General features: G+C 35.6%; 3 protein-coding genes across 3 annotated transcripts in view; 1 reads left to right on the top strand and 2 right to left on the bottom strand.

The window, feature by feature from the left end:
- Positions 1-90: 90 nt before the first annotated feature.
- LOC124431566 (26S proteasome non-ATPase regulatory subunit 2-like) lies at positions 91-4675 on the bottom strand. Its single transcript, XM_046979635.1, has 11 exons — positions 4069-4675; positions 3792-3993; positions 3533-3719; positions 3167-3472; positions 3002-3084; positions 2677-2912; positions 2462-2600; positions 2261-2381; positions 1966-2202; positions 1206-1760; positions 91-1102 (listed from the first exon to the last, which is right to left on the bottom strand). Exons 1-11 carry the CDS (start codon positions 4379-4381, stop codon positions 893-895), a joined length of 2589 nt encoding a protein of 862 aa, XP_046835591.1. The 5' UTR covers positions 4382-4675; the 3' UTR covers positions 91-892.
- Positions 4676-4805: 130 nt separating this feature from the next.
- Positions 4806-17404, bottom strand: LOC124431345 (facilitated trehalose transporter Tret1-like). Its single transcript, XM_046979156.1, has 6 exons — positions 16984-17404; positions 10711-10900; positions 10448-10619; positions 10063-10335; positions 9217-9525; positions 4806-8282 (listed from the first exon to the last, which is right to left on the bottom strand). The coding sequence occupies exons 1-6, from the start codon at positions 17240-17242 to the stop codon at positions 7845-7847; spliced, it is 1641 nt and encodes a 546-aa protein (XP_046835112.1). The 5' UTR covers positions 17243-17404; the 3' UTR covers positions 4806-7844.
- The window catches only part of LOC124431346 (serine/threonine-protein kinase 32A), a 41822-nt gene continuing 33376 nt past the window's right edge, over positions 10793-19238 (top strand). Inside the window, exon 1 of the mRNA XM_046979165.1 lies at positions 10793-10925. The gene's annotated coding sequence lies outside the window, so the exon portion shown is untranslated. The remainder of the gene's footprint in view (positions 10926-19238) is intronic.

Genomic DNA, 19238 nt, shown 5'->3' with positions numbered 1-19238 from the left:
AAATACAAAGAGTACGTAGTGTTACACACATTGTACATGTGCATATACATGTAAAGCTTGCGTTTTCTCACAGTTTCTTTACGAGGAGGGTAATTATAATATATAATAAAAAAAAAAAAAAAAAAAAAAGAAAAAAAAATAAATAAATAATAAGAAGAAGAAAGAAAGATAAAAAGCAAAAGGGAAAAGTAAGGAACGAGCGCCATGATCTCTCGTACACGTAACTTGGACTTATTCATATACCTATCCACCTACCTACATACATACATACATACATGCATAAATACTACATACATACAAACACACATACACAAACATACGTATATATGTTACATCATTCGATATGAAAGGAAAACGCACCATGATATACCTATGTGTATTCTACGCATGTGAAAAAATATCAAAAGGAACGAGATAAGAAAAAAAAAAGTCCGTCGAAGTATTTTAGTCCCCTCTCCCCCAAAAATTGTTCTTTTCTACGTCGTTGGAACGGACACGCGTATACATGCGTGTATTCGAGTTATAAACTCGGCTTCGTCGTGAAACTTTTATTTACCCTACTTATATATATAATTAAGGTATAGAATTAGCCATGCTTGAGAGATAAAGAAGAAAAGAATGAGGAAACAGATGTTAAAAATCTGTCTAATACTTTGATCATGGTGCAACGTTGTTGTTCCCACTGTGCAATGCATACCAATGTACATTTCTGTTGTATAAAGCACATTGCTTCCGCTAGTCCCTAAAGTTAAATAAACGCAAACCTATATAAAAAAAAAAAAAAAAAAAACTGAATTCCGTACCAGCTTCTAAGTCATTTTATATGGCAAAGTTTAGCTTTGTGGGTGAAGAAAGTATTTCAATGTTTATTTAAAAAGATCAAAAGGTTCGTTTAGGAAGATTCTGCTTTTTCTCTTAAAATAACAAACCCTTCCAGCATGCTGGACAAAGGTTCATATTCGTCTAACAACAATTCCGCCCTTTCGTTATGCATTAAAAGGGTTGGGGTCGTATGAACGTTACCACCAGCTATGGATTTTGGATTGCCAGCCTTGCCAACGATGTCTACGGCTTGGCCAACTCTAACGGAAACAGGAAGTGTCTGTAATTATAAAAAAAAAAAAGGAAGAAGAAAAAACAGGAAATTTGTTAGCAGCAAAGACATCCTATAGATAATATAATTTAAATATAAACGTTTGAAAGACCTTAAGATCCTTATCCAAAGTGACCAACCATCGTGGTTCGATGGCCGTAGCTAAACAGTACATCAAGTAATGAGATTTATCCAATATCAAATTCCTACAATCCAAACATGCAACCAGAACAACCATCAATCCAGCCAGTGCCGTTCGATCCAAGATTCTCGATGAATAATGCATCGGTGATAACGATAACGTACCCTGATAAATGAAAAATTTAACAGAGGAAGAGGAAGAAGTAAGAAGAACTTGGCACGAACATTCCCAACTTACTTTCCCTAAATGCACGAGACCTTGAGAAATTCGTACGAGAAATAAATGAGAAGGATTTTTGGCATGATAGGCAGCTAATTGTCTAAGCATGGTCGCCAATCTCGCATTGTTACTTCCAGCACCGACCAATCCTAAAGCTAATATTGCGTTATGAGCAACGTCCACGTCATTGTCGTGACTATATTTGTTCAAAACATCTAAGAGTGCCGGTTCTGGATTAGAAAGAGACGAAAGGGCCATAGCTAAGGGTACCGCTCGTCTTGCTTGGGTCGGACCGTATCGTCCTACCTATTATTAGAATTAGGATTTCAATGTTGAAATCTTTTTTATTATCTCTTCTTTTGGAAATTACTTGTCCAAAAATCCTCGAATTTTCTTTGCCTTCACCGAGACCAACCACTCCAACTCCAAGAGACGCTATCGCTTGTGATATTCCAATTTCTCTATTTTTTTTTTTTTTTTTTATAAGTTTAATAAAGAGTTAAAATTTGTTCGTTAATAAAAATATGTTAATAACAGACATATACTTGGAATTAGGAGTCTTGTTCTTCGCTTGATTATCGTCTGTCGTTAGATTGGAAACCACACGTTTTCCATGATCGCAACAACTGGCAACAGGAGTCGTAATTGGTGTACCATAGATACTTTCCTTGCCATTAACGGGTTCCGAACAAATTCTTAAGAGTTCTTGGACGATAAGAACGTCGCCAGTTCCAGCGTATGCGCAAATCTCGAGTCAAAGTGTTCGATAGAATTATATAAGTTTATAACAGTAATTAGTTTGTTACCTGTAACATAGTTTGACAAGCTAGTCTGTATGGTTCAGGTAAAACTTCTAGTGCCGCTGATGGAGTATCTATGACATCCCGGCAACTCATGTAAAGTATTCCCAAGGCCAGTGATAAAAACCTGTTTAAAGATTTTTATTACGTGCTCGTCATTATTGAGATTAGTTGGAAATTCATTTTTTCTTCGTTAATCAATAACACCTGTAATGCGTATTAGCCAATTGCTCGATTGTAAGTTCTAATAACTTCTGCAATATAACATAGGAGACGTCAGAATTGGCCGTACCAACGTAAACCAAAGCTAAACCAATCGCAGAAAGTCCGATAATTTCCATGGTACCTAAAAAGGAGTATTTTTTATTCATTCATTTATTTCGTCCTATTAGAGATTGTTCTTCGTTAGATCAAAATTTTACTCTGTTTGTCGTTTAATGCCGATGTCAAAAGTTCCGCAACATCTGACCGTTGAGAGCCAGAATAAGCCAAACCTAATCCTAAGGTTGCACCAATTCGTAGAATTTCGCTGGTAGAGAGAACATAATCGCTTAACAGGGCCAAGGCTGGGTCGCATTCATTTCGAACTCCACAGTTTACTAATCCGATTGCCAATAGAGCACCTGACTTGATGTAATCGTCACTCGTATAAAGATACCTAATGCGAATAAATGATGTCGAAAGAAAATCTTTTTCTATGCATTAGCAAACTTATTGTTAGAAAGATTATTTTTAGTTCACATTCACTTGTCGATCGGTACTAATCCACCATCCACGTCCCAAAGATGTATCAGACCTAAGGATGCAGTTGCCGATAGCATCGTATGTCCCTGAAAAGTAAATTATACAAAATTTATGAAGGTCCCTCGTCAAAATGAAGAAGAGTTAGAGTTTGGGTCGATATTGAATCACCTTGTTTTTGTATACCCAACAGTCTTTGGTATTTGCCATAAGTTTATCTTCGCCGAAACCAGCATGAACGAAAGCCGTAACGAAGCTAGAAGCTAAATTCGATCTGACAGAATCATAATCGATATCTCGTCTGATTCCTGTCTCCAACCAGGTCTTGTAAATATCTTCCGGTAATTTAGGCTCTAATATATCCAATTCTCTGGCCAATATTTGAAAATGGCCATTGACATGTCCATTGGTAAGTATAGTCTCGATATCCTGTGCATCTTCTTCTTGATATTCCTTCTTCATTAAATGATTCTGAATGAGGAATCATCGGAATTTATAATATTCGTCAGGGAAGACATTAATGACGATAATTTATACCTGTTGTCTCGCAATCAGAAATGCTAATTGTTTTCGTATCAAAGAATCTGGACAGGTGGAAAGACACTTAAACACCAAATCCGGATTGGCCAGTTGTAATGCAATCAGCATGGCTTTACTATACTCTGCGAATATCATATATTGATCGAATACGAATTCCAATATCTGTTTTCTCTCCGTGTCTTCGCTGAAAACGAAACATCGTTGTTTTTTCTTTGGAAATATTTTAACTCTTTTAAATTAGATATCGATCAATAACCTGTAAGCGGCGCAACTCGTCAAGTAATGACACACTCTCGAAAAGTTATTAGAATCCAAATGCTCATGTAGAAAATTCATTTGATCAATTTCCAAGCACAGATCACAGGCTTGTATCTCGGCATTGTGTTTCATATTGAACTTCACGATGCTCTCGATCAAAGGCGTAAGCTGTGACCTGTGAAAAAATGGACTCATCGATTCTTTCGTAGTATCGATCTATCCTATTATTCTTTATTATTCCGACCTGATATCTTTTTCTTCCTTGATCGGTGCACTGGTCCATTCGTCGACTATCTCTGCCTCCAATTGTCTAACATATTCGTGACCCCACTCGCCAGGATTTTTCACCGATCCTTTTATACAAAAATCTAAACATTCTCTCGAGCTTGAAGATGTTCCAACTATAACTAAAACGCTCAAAATCTCGGCAAATTGTCTCTTAATGTCGTCGTTTTTTTCGATTTTATAATAGGCATCCTTTAATCGAGCGTAGTAATCTCTGAGAAATTTCAATGGCTTTGGTACCGAGGTCATCGAAGTGGTCGACGTTTGCATTAATATTCTAAGATGTACCAGAGCACGTGCCATCGCCTTTTCGTCTTTTCCCTTGAGCCCAGAATCATTATTATTCTTAATGATTGTCACTCGCCCGTACAGAATAATATTAAATTCTTACCATTAATACGTCGACCAATTGCAATAAATCTTCTTGTAACCTCTTGTCTTCATCGTTCTGTGATAAATTCATTCGATTATCATTCTGTTATTCGAAATTAAAGAAATCTTCTCACCATATCGTCTTTCTTCTCTCCACGAGCGGTCATCCTAATGTTTACTTTTGAATAAATAATAATTATCAAGCGTAATTATCGAAAATCAGATAATGACCGTTTCCTTGAACTTGACAAGTGTCATTGATTTGTTTTTCATTATGTTTCACTTTTTCTCGATCGTCATAATATCTCAACAACATTTTTTTCATAGGGAAGGGGAATGATAAATCAATAATCTCTTGCGTTTAATTATAATTTATTCAATTCCGATAAGATATGTATGTACAAAGGTGCACTTGAGAATATGCATATATATGTATATATCAAATAGTATTTACAATGACGAGATGAAACATGGTGTTACCCGTTCTAGTTCCACGCTCTCTTATTGTGTTAAAATAGTTTCTCTTCGCTTTACATTTATTCCTTATAGATTAATCCAAATATATGTATAAATAACGTAACATTCATTGATAACGAGATAATCATTGATTGTTCGATGCTATGTAAAATACTTGCTTCTTTTATCTTTCGTTATTCGTAGAGATATACATTACGAAACACGAAGGCGTTTCATTCACAAGAATCTTTGTTGACAAGTTTGACAAACGTGATAAAAAACTCGTTAACAATTGGGGGGGGGGGGGGGAACAAGTAATCGGCAACCAGCGCCTTTCGTCCTTGCCGCGTTTTTTTGATATTATTTTTACGTTTTTTCCCGTCTTTCAGTTTTCCGACTTTTTTTTCCCCTTTTCTTTTTCTTTTCTTTTTTCTTTTTTTTCCTTTTTTTTCCTTTTTTTTTCTTTTATTTTTGTTTTTTTTTTTTTTTTTTTTTTCTTTTAATTATTCTCCGAGAAAAATATATAAAAGATTTTCTTTAATCACAATTTACAAGTTTTGATTATACCGCGTTTCCATTCTCATATATACACATGTATAAATAATTGACACGAACGAGTTAGCAGGAAGTACCGTGAGTAATAAGACGAGAGAAACATACGGAAATTAAAAGGTGCGAGTTAGGAGTACGGATTGAAACGTAAGATAAATCTTTGGTAATCGCTTGAGTATTCCCACGAGCATCGTTCTACTCGTAAGAAAAGGAATTATATCAATGTTTATAGATATACCGTGTATGTATCAAAGAATCAGTTTAGTTCCCTTCGATTCTTCTCTATTATGATTCTTATCTCTGAAGTGACTCTCCTTCCGAAATATGAAGAAAGAAGGAAGAAATGCGTTAAGGCGATACGGAAACGAGAATAACGAAAGAAAAAGGAAAGGAAAAGAAAAAGAAAAAGAAAAGAAAGAAAGAAGGAAAAAAAACCCATCCGCTCAGAGAAAGGAAAAGAAAAGAAAGAAGGGGGAAAAAAAAATAGAGAATTTTTCTTATCCACGAAGAAGTGTAACGCGAAATATGGGAATGTTTTCTGCCCTTGAACGAATATCACGCTAAACGTTTATATCGATTTTTCCTTGCGATACGTACGTACATTCGTAGGTGCATTCTTTTACATGAACACCAAGAATAACAACATCGATGGAACTGCGTTCTGCAACTTTTATCAATGACATTTGAAAAAATGATCGAGTACATACATATATTATTATTTGTAATATATTACTTATTGATGGCGAACAATCGATCGATTCATCGATTCCATCGAAGAGCGCAATTAAACGTTAGGATCCAGGAAAGATGTCCGTGTTTCTTTTTTCTTGTATTTCTTTTTATTTTCTACTTTTTTCTATCTTTTTTTTTTTTTTTTTTTTTTTTTTTTTTTTTTTTTTTTTTTTTTTTTCCTTTTTTTTCCTACTCGATCATGTTAGCACCTACGAATGGACGACAACTTGATGAGAATAAATTGATTATTGCGCAGTTAATGGATCACCGATTAGGCTACAAATTTCTGTGAAAGACACTAACGCTCTTTGTTCTCTCTTCCCTCTCTTGTTACATTTGTTTCAATATTTAATTGTTTGATTATTACGGCTTTTTCTCATTGATATTTCTAAATAAAAGTCTTAATAATAATAGTCGAGTTATATAATAAAATAATACGTATACGTAGATGATAATCAACGTCTAAATAAAAAGTGACAAAAGGTTCGAAATTATTTTACAAATTTTTCGTATTCGAAAGTTCATCCACGTGTTTATCGAAATATTATAATCTTAGAATCTTAACTAGTTTCGCGATCGCGAATGAGATCGACGGACTTACTTTCAGCGCGTTATTTCAAAGTTTCAATAGAAAAAAGTTGAATGAAATTTTCATTAAATGTATACAAACAAATCTTTGTGTATGTTTGAAATTGGCCGAATGAATAAACGTAGAGTGTTTTCATATGTTTCGTTTCTCGTTCGCGTATACAAAGTGTAAGAAGAAGAAGAAGAAGAAAAATAATAATAATAATAATAATAATAATAAAAACCCAGAATATTCATGACGTTTATATCGAAGAAACGAGCGGAGCTGTAGTAGTAATAATAATAATAATAATAATAATATTAGTAGTAGTCGATTGAGCTTCAGTCCGGTTTCCCAGTTCGACTTGCATCAGGCTCGATCCACGCTAAAGAAACTCACATACGTAGTATAGCTTGGAATCCGAATAAAAAGCTATTCTATTATTTAAATTAATACACCATTCAATCTAATAATAAAGAAAAGAAAAGGAAAAAGAAGAAAGGAAACAAATGTGACACGGACGAGTTCTCATACTCGCGAAGGGAATATACACGCATTCTCTCTCTCTCTCTCTCTCTTAGTCGCCGCTATCGTCGACGTTTTCAAAAGTTCTTCGCTAAAATATCATTAAAAAAATATAGTACTTTGCGCTTATAGTATTCTTATGAGTTATTATAAAATAAAGAAGAGAAAAGAAGAGTTTATATCTATTTCATCACGGACAACTCGACACGGAACACAATCATTATGATCTTAGGATCTCAGAGATACACGTTTCCCTTGGGAATGTTCGGGAAGATCTCATACGATACGACGTCGAGGACAAAAGGGTTGCGTAAAACGTCCTTCCTGTCCAATACTGATAAAAAAAAAAAAGAAAAAAAAAAAAAAATTGTTGGTTCGTCGTGTTTCCCGAAGCGCCACTTATATCGAGGACCAAAAGTCATCGAATCTTGTGGCCAGGGCCGAAGAAAGACAATCATAATTCTACGCGTCTTCTTTATTAACGAATGATCCGTAATAACTCGTGCTAGGATAATGATCGTCATTTAAAATACGAACCATCTCCGACCCCGAAAGATACCTTCATTGTTTGGTAGGTAAAACAGAATGACTGAATTCGGACATCGATGGTTTCACGCCGTTCAACTCGTCTTGAATCTGTTGCAAACTCTTGCCCTTGGTTTCAGGTAGTATGAATATGGTGAACAGAACACTGATAACACAGAAGACGGCAAACATCCAATAGGTCGTGTGATTACCGAAGGCCTCGGTGATGTTGCTCGAGAATTTCGTAATGAAGAAAGCCAAGAGCCAGCACATGGAAACTGTAATACCGGAAGCTTTCGACTTTACGTCAGAGGCGAACATCTCGCCCATCACTGCCCATGGAAGAGGTCCCCAACCGATGCAATAGGTGGCGATAAAGATGACGAGCGAAACCACCGGAAGCCACGAGATCGATTCCACGACCTCGACATCCTCTTTGACGTCTTTTAAATAAAAGAAAAGACCCAGAGCAGCCTGTAACATGAAAAATGTTTATGACGTTTCGAAAGCGTAAATGCATTACGTACAATCGTTCTCTTCGTTTCGAATGCTTCGCTTTTTCAAAACGGATGCCACACGAACGTACTGCCACTTTTCGTACGTACGGGAAGAAGTTAACGACTAAAACGTTGCAATTAAATGCATTCCGAGTGTTTATCGAATTCAGGGCCAAGCTCGTTACGATCGTTAACGTAGATACGTATACATATGTATGTATGTTCGCGAGGTCTTTCTCGACGATAACGAAGGGGAGGCTATTAGCCGTTTCAACCCGAACTATATCTATTTTAGAATTCTAATCGCGATCGATGCGTACGAGTGCAACGTATTCTATCACACGAAGGTTACGACCTCGTTGCTCGTCAAAGAAATACCTTTAGGCACTACGTGAACCGAACGATTCGAGTTTGACGCGCGTACGCGTCGATTAATACGATGACGATCAATTAAATCAATAACGAGACGCGCGCACTCTATTCCTACTTTTGTCCTTTTCTTTTTTCCTCCTTTTTCTATCTTCAGACTCGGCACGTCTATCGCACGAGACGAAGAGAATTTCCTAGGAGATTTTTCATTATCACACCGTTCGTGTATATAATTCATGAAAGTCAAGAACCAATCGATTGCGTAAGTAAAGTAATAGCCGCTTAATTGATCAACGTCGTAACGTTTCCTAGTGAAATCTATTTTTCTTATTTTCTTAGAAGACACGTGCTATCGATTGGAAATGAAAGAGGAAGCGATCATTCGAGACGAATGGTATTGCAAGAGAGAGAGAGAGAGAGAGAGAGAGAGAGAGAACGACGACAAAGATCGTTAGTCTTCGTCAGATAACTTTCACGAGGAAATTTATTGGACTTTCTAATTTCTTCATTAAATCCATATAGAAATGATAAAGATAACTTACCAAAGTAACGATCTCTCCTATGCCGGAAGTTATGAGAAGCAATCGTCTGCCCAGTCTGTCGACGATCAATGGCGTGACAAAAGATGCGGCTACTTGAACGGAACCAACTATGATCGTAGACACGTTTGGATCCATGGTGCTACCAGTTGCGGCGAAGATACTTTGCATGTAAAACAGAACAACGTTGATACCGGTCAATTGTTGAAAGGATGCCAAGAAACAGGTGAATATGAGGGCCTTAAAATTTGCCTTGACGGTGAATAGATCCGAAATCTTGGTCTGCGTTTTCATTGATTCCTCGAGGGCATCCTGGGAAAATGAAACGAAATAAATCGATGATGAATGAGTAGGATGCAATTGACGAATGAATGGTTTCGTCACCTCGCGCGATATCCTCGACATACGTAGATACTACGATATGTTACGAAGACCAGTCTTACTCATTGTCTATAAATATCGTGCGTTCAATAAATTATAAGAGATCGATAAAAAGGATCTTATCCTTTGGAGTGCACGGGGTCGATCGAATGGCTGCTGGTGACAGCATACAATTGACAAAATACGTTTCTAAACTTTTACAACTTGCTGTCGTATATAAAAGATCAAGAAAAGGATATTTTTCCTCCGAAACTCTATGATCTCGGTTGGTTAGACGCTCTATACAGGATCAAGGAATGACCTTTTCACAACGATCTCGTTAAACGTACGTGACCGGTATCGTGAATCGATATTGAACGGCACAATTTATTGCAGGAGAAACGAGCACGTGTTCAGCCTATTCCGCCAACGAATCGCGTATTCGTCGATAATTAAAATTCCTATCGTTCGATAAAATTTTATTCTTACCCGTATGTCGTCTGCCTCTTGCTGTACAGCCATTTCGCTCTTGCTGCGTAATTTGGCTAACGCAGTAACGGCAGCTTCTCTGTTACCCTTGGAGATTAGATAGTAAGGTGATTCTGGCATTAGTAGAAATAAAACGAAGAAGATGACCGGTAGACAAGCACAGAGGATCCAAAAGACCGTGTAAGAAACGTACGGACCGATGACGTAAGAATAGAGCAATCCAAACGTGATGAATAATTGAAGAAAGGATCCCAATGCTCCTCTGATGGACGTCTAGCGAAAGATTCGAATAGAAACTTTATACTTTACGATTAAATTCCATATGGTTTAGAAATTTTTTATGACGTTCGCTCGCAGACGTAATAAGTAAGTTTTTCTCTCTTACCTCTGCGATCTCTCCCACGTACATAGGTACGACAGTGAAGGCGAAGGACAAGCCAACTCCAAATATCAATCGAGCAACGTAAAACTGAGCTACATTGTGTGCCGTAGCTATCAACGCCCAACCGATCAAATAAGGTACGATACAAAATAGTAAAGTGTATTTTCGTCCAAATCTGAGAAATGATATTTTTAAATTAAGTCTCGAGATTTAGTTACAACAACAACAACAACAACAACTTGAAAACTTGGAAGAATTAAAAATACCTTTCAGCGCAATATCCAGCCGCGAAACTTCCAACAGCAGCACCAATGGCTACCAACGATCCGATCCAGGATGATTCATCTGCGGTAATGGGAGTGTCCAAAGGATTGTCATCGGATTTCACCATAAGTCTACCTAATATCGGACTGGTCCAGCCCAACATCGCTCCTGTCGCCATTATACTGAGATTGGCTGAAACATCGAGAGATAAAAATAGGTAAGTAATCTATAAGATAGTAATCTATAAAAGAAAAACGATCTATAGATCTTCCTCGGTCTGTTGAAAGTTTATCGATCTCTCGTAAAAAGATAACATGAGATATTTCGAAACACTATTTCCGCGCGTGCGTATCGTACAGAGTGGATGAAATAAAGCGGTAACAAACTCGTTGCTAATTTTCCACGATGATAAATTCGTCTCGCTTTAATCATTTTTAAAATGTAACTCTTGGTCACAGCATCGGAGGCGTTTCCTACGATAAAACGTGCCGTTATAGTGCGTTTTGCATAATCGCTTGTTTCGCTTTAAATTGCTTTGGTTTTATCAAGGACTGCGCCTTTTATTTCCTCGATGCTTTCGAACGTAGACGCCAAAGGGATTCCAGAGTGAATATCTTTCATTTTTAGGCGGATCGATCCACGTAGATCATTTTTACGACAATGAGAAAAAAATAAATCAACTACGAAATATCAGCTTTATGTAATGTTGCGGTCACAACGACACGCTTCGTTCGCTCGTAAATACGTCCACGTGACCGACCATAGAAATGTTTTTCGTTCCGAGCAATGACAGCCCAAACGAATCGCCGTTAAGAAAACGTTTGAAATATCTTTGAAAAAATTAAAATATCTCGGAGTAATTTGACGTTATTTATCTCGTCTATCGTTTACCTTCCACTTAGTTCGCGACAACGATGATCTATACGCTCGTACCTGGAAACCCTTTCATCGTAATAAGTAATATATCATCGCAAGAAAATATATCGTCTTTCTTGTTATACGATTATTCGAATTTAACGCTGATTTCTTTTGTATTAGCTTTTACCGTTTAACTTCTTACCGGATATTTAATTACAATAAAATAATGCATCTTTATATAGCTTGTTAATAATGTGGTTCATTTATTTTCGTATCGTTTACTTCGTTAACAGGGATCGTAAGAAAATAATCCGAGAGAGTTCTGACACTTATCTCGAACGTATTAAGAGTAGAAGGAAAAAGGGAAAAAAGAGAAAAAAGAGAGAGAGAGAGAGCGAATCGCGATATCGATAGAAAGGACGAAAAATCGAGACAAAAAGTGAAAAAGAAAAGTCAAATGATAATGAAACTCTCGAGAACTAGTATAAAATTTTTTCATTTGTGGTGTCAGCCATATCGAGATAAACTATCGAGCAGCATCGAACACGCGATAATCGTAGCGAATAGTTTGCATCTTCGTATCGATTGCTCGTCACGCTATCATCGTTCGTTCCTTCGGTATTTTTTTTGTTTGTATTGCGGTGCATCGCGATGCATCACCGTATATTGCGGTTATGCAACCTGCCCAAGCCTTTCAGGTATGCCGAATCATTCGACGCTCGCGACTCTTTTATTATTACAGAGTTACGCAAGTCTACAGACCGGACGTGATTCGTTCGAGACTCACGAAATGTCGACTGAAAAATTAAACATTCGTATTTGTTGGTGAAATTCGTTGATAAAAACGAAATATTTCAAGAGAATTAATCGCTTCGTCGGTTTTTTTCCTTTCTTTTATTTTGCAGAAGGAGGGGATAGTTATATAATATAGAATGACCATTTCGATATTTTTATAAAATTTTACACTTCATTTCTTTTTTCTTTCGTATCAATTTGTTTTTTTTTTACGTATCGATAAAAATTCTATTATCTTGATAAACGATAATACGTATCGTAAATACGACCGTGGATCGAAAAACTCGCGAGAAAAATTATATTAAGAGCTGAGAGAGAGAGAGAGAGAGAGAGAGAGCGAAAGAAATGAGAGAATTAGTTCGATGGGGTTACTGACGACGAATGAATCTAATCGCGTCGCGTCGTATATTTCGCTATCATTTTTTTGCAGTTAGGAAATTTCCAACTCGATAAGACGTTTTCATAAACTTGGATGGAATAAGAAAAAAAAAGAAAAAGAGGAATAGAAATGGGAAGAGATATCGCCAGAAAAGTGCGGAGTCAGGCAATTAAATAAATCAAAAATAAGCGAGGAGGCGTGTCGATACCGTCGTGAATAGTGATCGCTTTTTACAGCATTTTCTCTTGTCTTTTTTTATCTTTTTATTTTTTTTCTTTTTCTTTTTTTTCCTTTTTCTTAGATTAAAGATCGATCCGACTTGATCTTTTCGATTCTTAATAACAATGTATTTTTTTTCGATAAGTCGTATAAATGCGTATACGAATATTATTATCAATTATCGAATCCAGATGATGATGTCAAATCGATTAAAATCATGTCGACTAAAACTTGAAATTACTCATATCGAAAGATCTTTAATGAGTTAACAAAGCGATCACTTTACCAACAATTGTATCGGTTTGCCTCGAGTAAAGATCACTTCGGCTACTTAAGAACCTTTATTTACTCTTAAGGATTTCCGTTGCCTTTCCACGTTTAGTAAAAATACTCGATATACTTTGACCTTAATTAATCAAGTTTGTCGCGAACGATAATTTTAGCAACGACCTTCCAACTATTTTCTTTGTTGAAAAATCTGATATTCAAGTAACTTATTTGTTCGTTCTTCGAATAATTTTTATTGAAAATTGTCAACATTTGTTAATGATTTTAAATCGATGGATCGATAGATTTTCATTCGAATCAGATCATTTTTAATTAAAAAGAAAAAAAAAAATATTGTACGTGGCACCTTGGAAAATCTTTGATCCATTAAATTTTGCGTGTTCGTATCTGTTTCTCGAAATTAATACATATTATGTCGTTATCTCATTAAGTATTCTCTCGTTTTGCCATTTATGCGATTAGAATCTTACTTTGTGCGTGCGACAACTTGTTCGGTATTATTTCAAGGACGCCAATTAGACAATATAATTATAATATATTGGAAAACGAGTCGGTGTAATCGTCGTATCGTTGACTTGTCAAATTACGCTCAATGAAACATAATAACGGAATAAGATTTTATAATCTAAACATATATCATTTCTATATCGCATATAAGTATTTGTATGCAAATGATATGTTTAGTAAAAAAATATAGGTAGATGCATCATAAACGATAAGAATCCTATCGATAAGCGTGCTCATTGATCTAACAACAACGTAATTGTTATTTTGTTTTCCTCAGTATAATTTTCTCTACGATTATAGATAACGTATATAAAAGTATATGTAAACAGTGTCAACGTCAAATTATCATTAAGAAATGTTACGATTGAAAATATCGCAAGTATTTACGAAGAATGAAATCTGATGTCGTCGTTATTCATTAAAACGAATATACGAATCGATATTAATTATTTTGTTTTCCACCTATGAGAGAGAAGAAACGGTTGAAAGGGAGGAAGTTTCTTTTTCTTTCCAAGATAACACATGTAAGGAGAATTATCGTGCTTAATCGCACGGATTAAGAAGAATCCTAATAGATATTATCGATCGATAATGCCGTGATTACATGTACATTTTTCAAAATTATATAACAAACAACTGCTTTCACTTGTCATGTAATTTACGACTCAATAATATTATCCGATGTCTATGTTAGTAATTAGTATCGTGTAATTTTTGTTATGTTTTGTACCCATTTTAATCCCATATAAAATAATCGAGATAAATAATCGTTCGGTGCATGCTCTTATTTCGAGATTCAAATGAATCCTGTCATTATCTAATATCATAATCTAACAAAAAAATTATGAAACATAAAAAAGCTTTTGGTCGTTCGATAAACTTGCAGATCTGGTAAAAATTCGAAACGTTTCTTCGGTTTTATCGAATATCCAATCGAATGGAAATATTTTAATGAACGAGAAAGTTTTTGGAAAAAAACGTGACATTGATGATACTGGGTCATTGGGTAATTTTTTTTCGCATTATTGTAGAATTATTCGATTCGAAAGAAAAAAAAATAAACATCCTTTACGGCCTCGACTGGAAACTTGATTTGGCTTGTTAGCGCATATTTCGTCGTTTATATTCCGTAAAGTATTTTGTTGTCTTCGTGCAGCTGTATACATGGTTCATAAGATAAAGAACGGAAACCATCGAAATAAAAAGTGATATAAAGGAGAAACAAAGAAAAGAAGAAGTATGTCAGACGTAGTCGTTCAAAGTAAACCATGAGGAAAGAATGTAAATACAAACTCGAGAAAGACAAGGAGGTACGATAACAAAAAAAAAAAAAAAAAAAAAAAAAAAAAAAAAAAAAAAAAAAAAGGGGAAATACTTCGATGATAATGACAAACCAAAGTTATTACGACTTGAAATCATTTCACGATTCACGGCGTGAATATTAAAACAAGTGGCATCCGGTAGTGACGGGCGGATTAAGTATCAGCTCGAGTAGAAGTAAGATCTCAATCGAGCTGAACTACTTCCTCATTATTCGTGTAACCGCAGCAATCTGACGGTGAGAAGGATTCTTACTGTGAAAGAGTCTAACTGCTAATAAAAACAGTTTCTCCCGTTGCCATTTCGATTCCCAGTTCTCACGATGTCGAATATTTCTGATCACGAAAGATCTTTTGAAAGGATTTAAAAATTTTAATGAACACATCAACGTAATAATTTATTTCCTCCGAGTATTTTTTTTTTTTTTTTCCTTCGCAAATTTGTCTTTCGTCGTAACGATTGAAGCAATGATCATCGAGTACGTTCGTAGAACGTATAAATAGAAAGAATGTTGAAGGTAGAAGAGCAAGGAGAAGGATCAACATTTAAAATAGTCTAGGATAAAGAAAACATTTCTCGCGATCTCAGACCGAGACATAAATACGTACATGAGACAAAGAAAGAGATAGTTTTAAATATAGAAAAAAAAAAAAAAGAAAAGAAAAAAAAAACTCGAATGATGCAGCCGAGACTATCGCGTCACAGGGAAACTTAACTATATGAAATCTTATGCAGCACGTGCGTGAAACGTCACTCGGAACTTTATCTAGATAGATACTTCTAAATTTAATTAGGTCAATTTTAATTGAGAAATAAAGGAATAATTGTGAGAGAAGAAAAATATTAATGAGAAAGACGAGATACAAAATGCACCCATACATCCCCCATGACGTTCGATCGTAAGCTTTGCGTCACGTGAATTGCATTTACTCGAGGACGTCGGCATTGAGTTCGAAGCTCGATCAGAATGATGTGCCTGCTTGGTTGCACGCGAATGCGCACGTGCGTTTCAAATTATTTTTCTCCCTCTTTTTTTTTGTTTTTTTTTCTTTCTTTCTTTCCTTCTTTCTTTTTCCCTTTCTTCCTTTTTTGTTCTTATATATTCGCATTAAATATTATACGCTCTAATCAACAAATTTTTTTCCAACTATCTGGTACTACGACAGGATACGATTACATTCTGGAATGCGATTAAACAGTTTCTTCGTTTCTTTTTTTTTTTTTTTTTCTTCCTTTCATCTCAATGCCAAGGGAATTATGCGAAATTGAAGGAAAAAAAAAATATATTTTCCAAGATTCTTTAGGCGATTGATGTAGTTAATTGAAAAGAAGGAAATCCTATAACTTCTTCGTAATTCGTATCATTACACGACTTATTGGATTTATTAAAAAAGTAAACGAGATCGACAAAATTTTGAACAAAACAAACAAACTTAATGTTTGTCGATATTCTATATATATATATATTCTATTACATATATATATTCTATATATATATACATATACATATACATATTTTTAAGCCACATGTTATTTACACGAATCGTTTTACACAAAATTCAAACGATCGGACAAGAAAAGATAACGAATATTATTATGGTTATAAAATAAACGTCTACTTTCAAGTTTAAAGTCAGAAGGAGGCATAGCTTATACGTTATAGTTTAAAGTCCATCTATTTTCGACTGTGACACGAATCGAAGCCCTTAATTGTTATTTACGTCACTCGGTTTGACCCTTTCTCGAGCCAAAAATCACTTTCGAACGATAATGATTATTCGCAATGCATCTCGTTAAGCTCGCTCGTAAAATCAAAGAGTTTTAAGGAATAACAATGAAAGAACAAGAGGAAGAAAGTTTAAAAAAAAAGTAGAGAAATAAATAAAAAAGAAAAATCAAAGGTACTGACCTGCAGCTGCAGCAATATACTGCAACAGAGTAGATCCTTTTTCACCCATTTCGGCAGCACTGCACTTGCTCGTAACGATTCCAAATGTAGATTTTTTAAACTCTTCTCCGTTATTACTAGATATAACGTAGGGTTCTTTAACGAGGGTAGTGGTGGTTGTTTCGTACACAGCCGAGGAGGAACTCGCTGGTACAGGGCTGTAAGCATACTCTTTATACGAGCGCCCCTCTATTTCTTCCTCGCGATGAGTGGGGGCCATTTTCTGTCTTTGTCTCTGTCTCTCGCTCTCTCTCTCTCTCTCTCTCCCTCTCGTGTTCTTCTTCTGCCTCTGGTAGCACAGCTCCGATTCGATAGGCAGTCTTCGGTAGTCGATGATCGATCGTTTCAGATACAACGACCGCACGAACGAAAGACTTCGACCCTGAAAATCCGGAATTCTACGATGAAGGTTTGTGTCAGGGCCGTCGGACAACGATTATTCTCTCTTGCATAGAAGCATACAGTACTCTGTATCGTTCGATCTAGACATTCCTTAAGCTACTATTGAAATTTGGTACGTTCATACGTCCATTAATCTAATTCTAATTAATTCCAATTTACAACAAGATCTATATTTAACGAGTAACAATGGCTATAAGTTGTATTATATTTATTACCGTCGGAAATAATTTCTACTCCTCCCACTTTCTTCTTTTCTATTTTTTATTTTGTTTTCGTAATATCAACATCATCGAGGACGCTCGTACTAAGATCGAATATAAACACTGTCAGTTTGTTTCTGCGTCAAGTCGAAATCAAGTGACTAACTCGACTCGATGAATAGGTCAACGTGTATGCAAGAAAATAATTACATCTACATATTTTTGTCTATCTATATATTTAAACGGAAGTTGCTTATCATCTTGGCCAAGTGGACTTGTCTCTTTTGGGAGATATATTTAGATGATTCGTACGAGTTATTATGAAAGTGAAACGACCAGTGAAAAATCTGAGAACTTTATTACTTTATTTAGTACAAGTACGAAAAAGGGCATACTTTTTAATAGACTTTACATGTCGATTGGCAAAGGGTGCACGTCTCCCTCTGGGAATAAAAAAATTAATGCATCCTGCGAGCGGTCAGTTTGAAAAGGGCCGAGAATGAATACAATCATGGATGGATGTAACATCTCCCCTATTTGAATTATCATTTTAACGACTAAGCTCGTTGAAAAATTTCGATCAAGTATTATATTATGTATGCGTGTATTCTTTTCAACGGGATCGGGTCATCATTGTATATAAAGTATCGTGCAAAGGACGAACTTGTAAATAGAAGAAATAGTATTGGAAATTCTTCGCCGTCTCGGTATGATCGTGGATGATATAATATTTCTATTGGCCGAAGAAATTTTTCTAATAATTGATCGATTTGCATGCACATTTAAAAATTTCCTCGCGATACGATCAAAAATATTTGAATACTTGTTTACAATTTTAAATTCAAGTTTTGTAATTAACCAGATAAAAGCGTGTATGTAAGATATCTCCGATCTCGCGATTAGATATATAAAATATTATTATAATAAGATAAGAGAAGCGGAAGAAATCGATAGATCGATGTCCCGAAATTGAAAATTATCGTTCTCGCGAGGTGTAAAGATTAATCGATAAGCGCAATGCTCGAAACTATGTTAGCTTTATAGTCTTTAAAAAAATGTCGTCTCAAGGCCAAGTAAGTAAAAAACACGATTCTCGATTTACTTTCTATCTCTTTTCGAGCCCGTCCACGCTCCGGTTTTCATCCTTCTTCTACGTTAGGGCTAGAAAATCAATATAGCGAGACACGAGACTCGAATGGTTCATTGATGAACGCGCGCACATGGGATGGGATCGCAATCTAGTGCATTCGGACGTGCTCTATGCGTCTTATTAAAAAATTACGCGTCACATTTATTGCATTTAAATAGCCAGCTTGACGTGAAGGAGCAAACTCATTTAAATGACAATGAAAACAAAATTAAAAAAAAAAAGAAAAAAATAGAAATGAATGGTTACTCTGGAACTGTCAGTTGGCGATACAATTGAAAGCGAAACGATCGTTGCGCTTTAAAATTATTCTATGTATACGTACTTACGCAGTACTTACGATCTATTGCGAAAGATGTACTTAGATATGAAAAAAAAAAAAAAAAGACGTGTACAAGAGACAATTTCATTGTAAATATTTCTAATAAATTCCACGAAGTAATCGAAAGTACGAATTTTCCATCGCG

Source organism: Vespa crabro, chromosome 21, assembly GCF_910589235.1.
Source record: "Vespa crabro chromosome 21, iyVesCrab1.2, whole genome shotgun sequence".
Taxonomy (NCBI): domain Eukaryota; kingdom Metazoa; phylum Arthropoda; class Insecta; order Hymenoptera; family Vespidae; genus Vespa; species Vespa crabro.
This window is presented reverse-complemented; position numbering and strand designations above follow the sequence as displayed.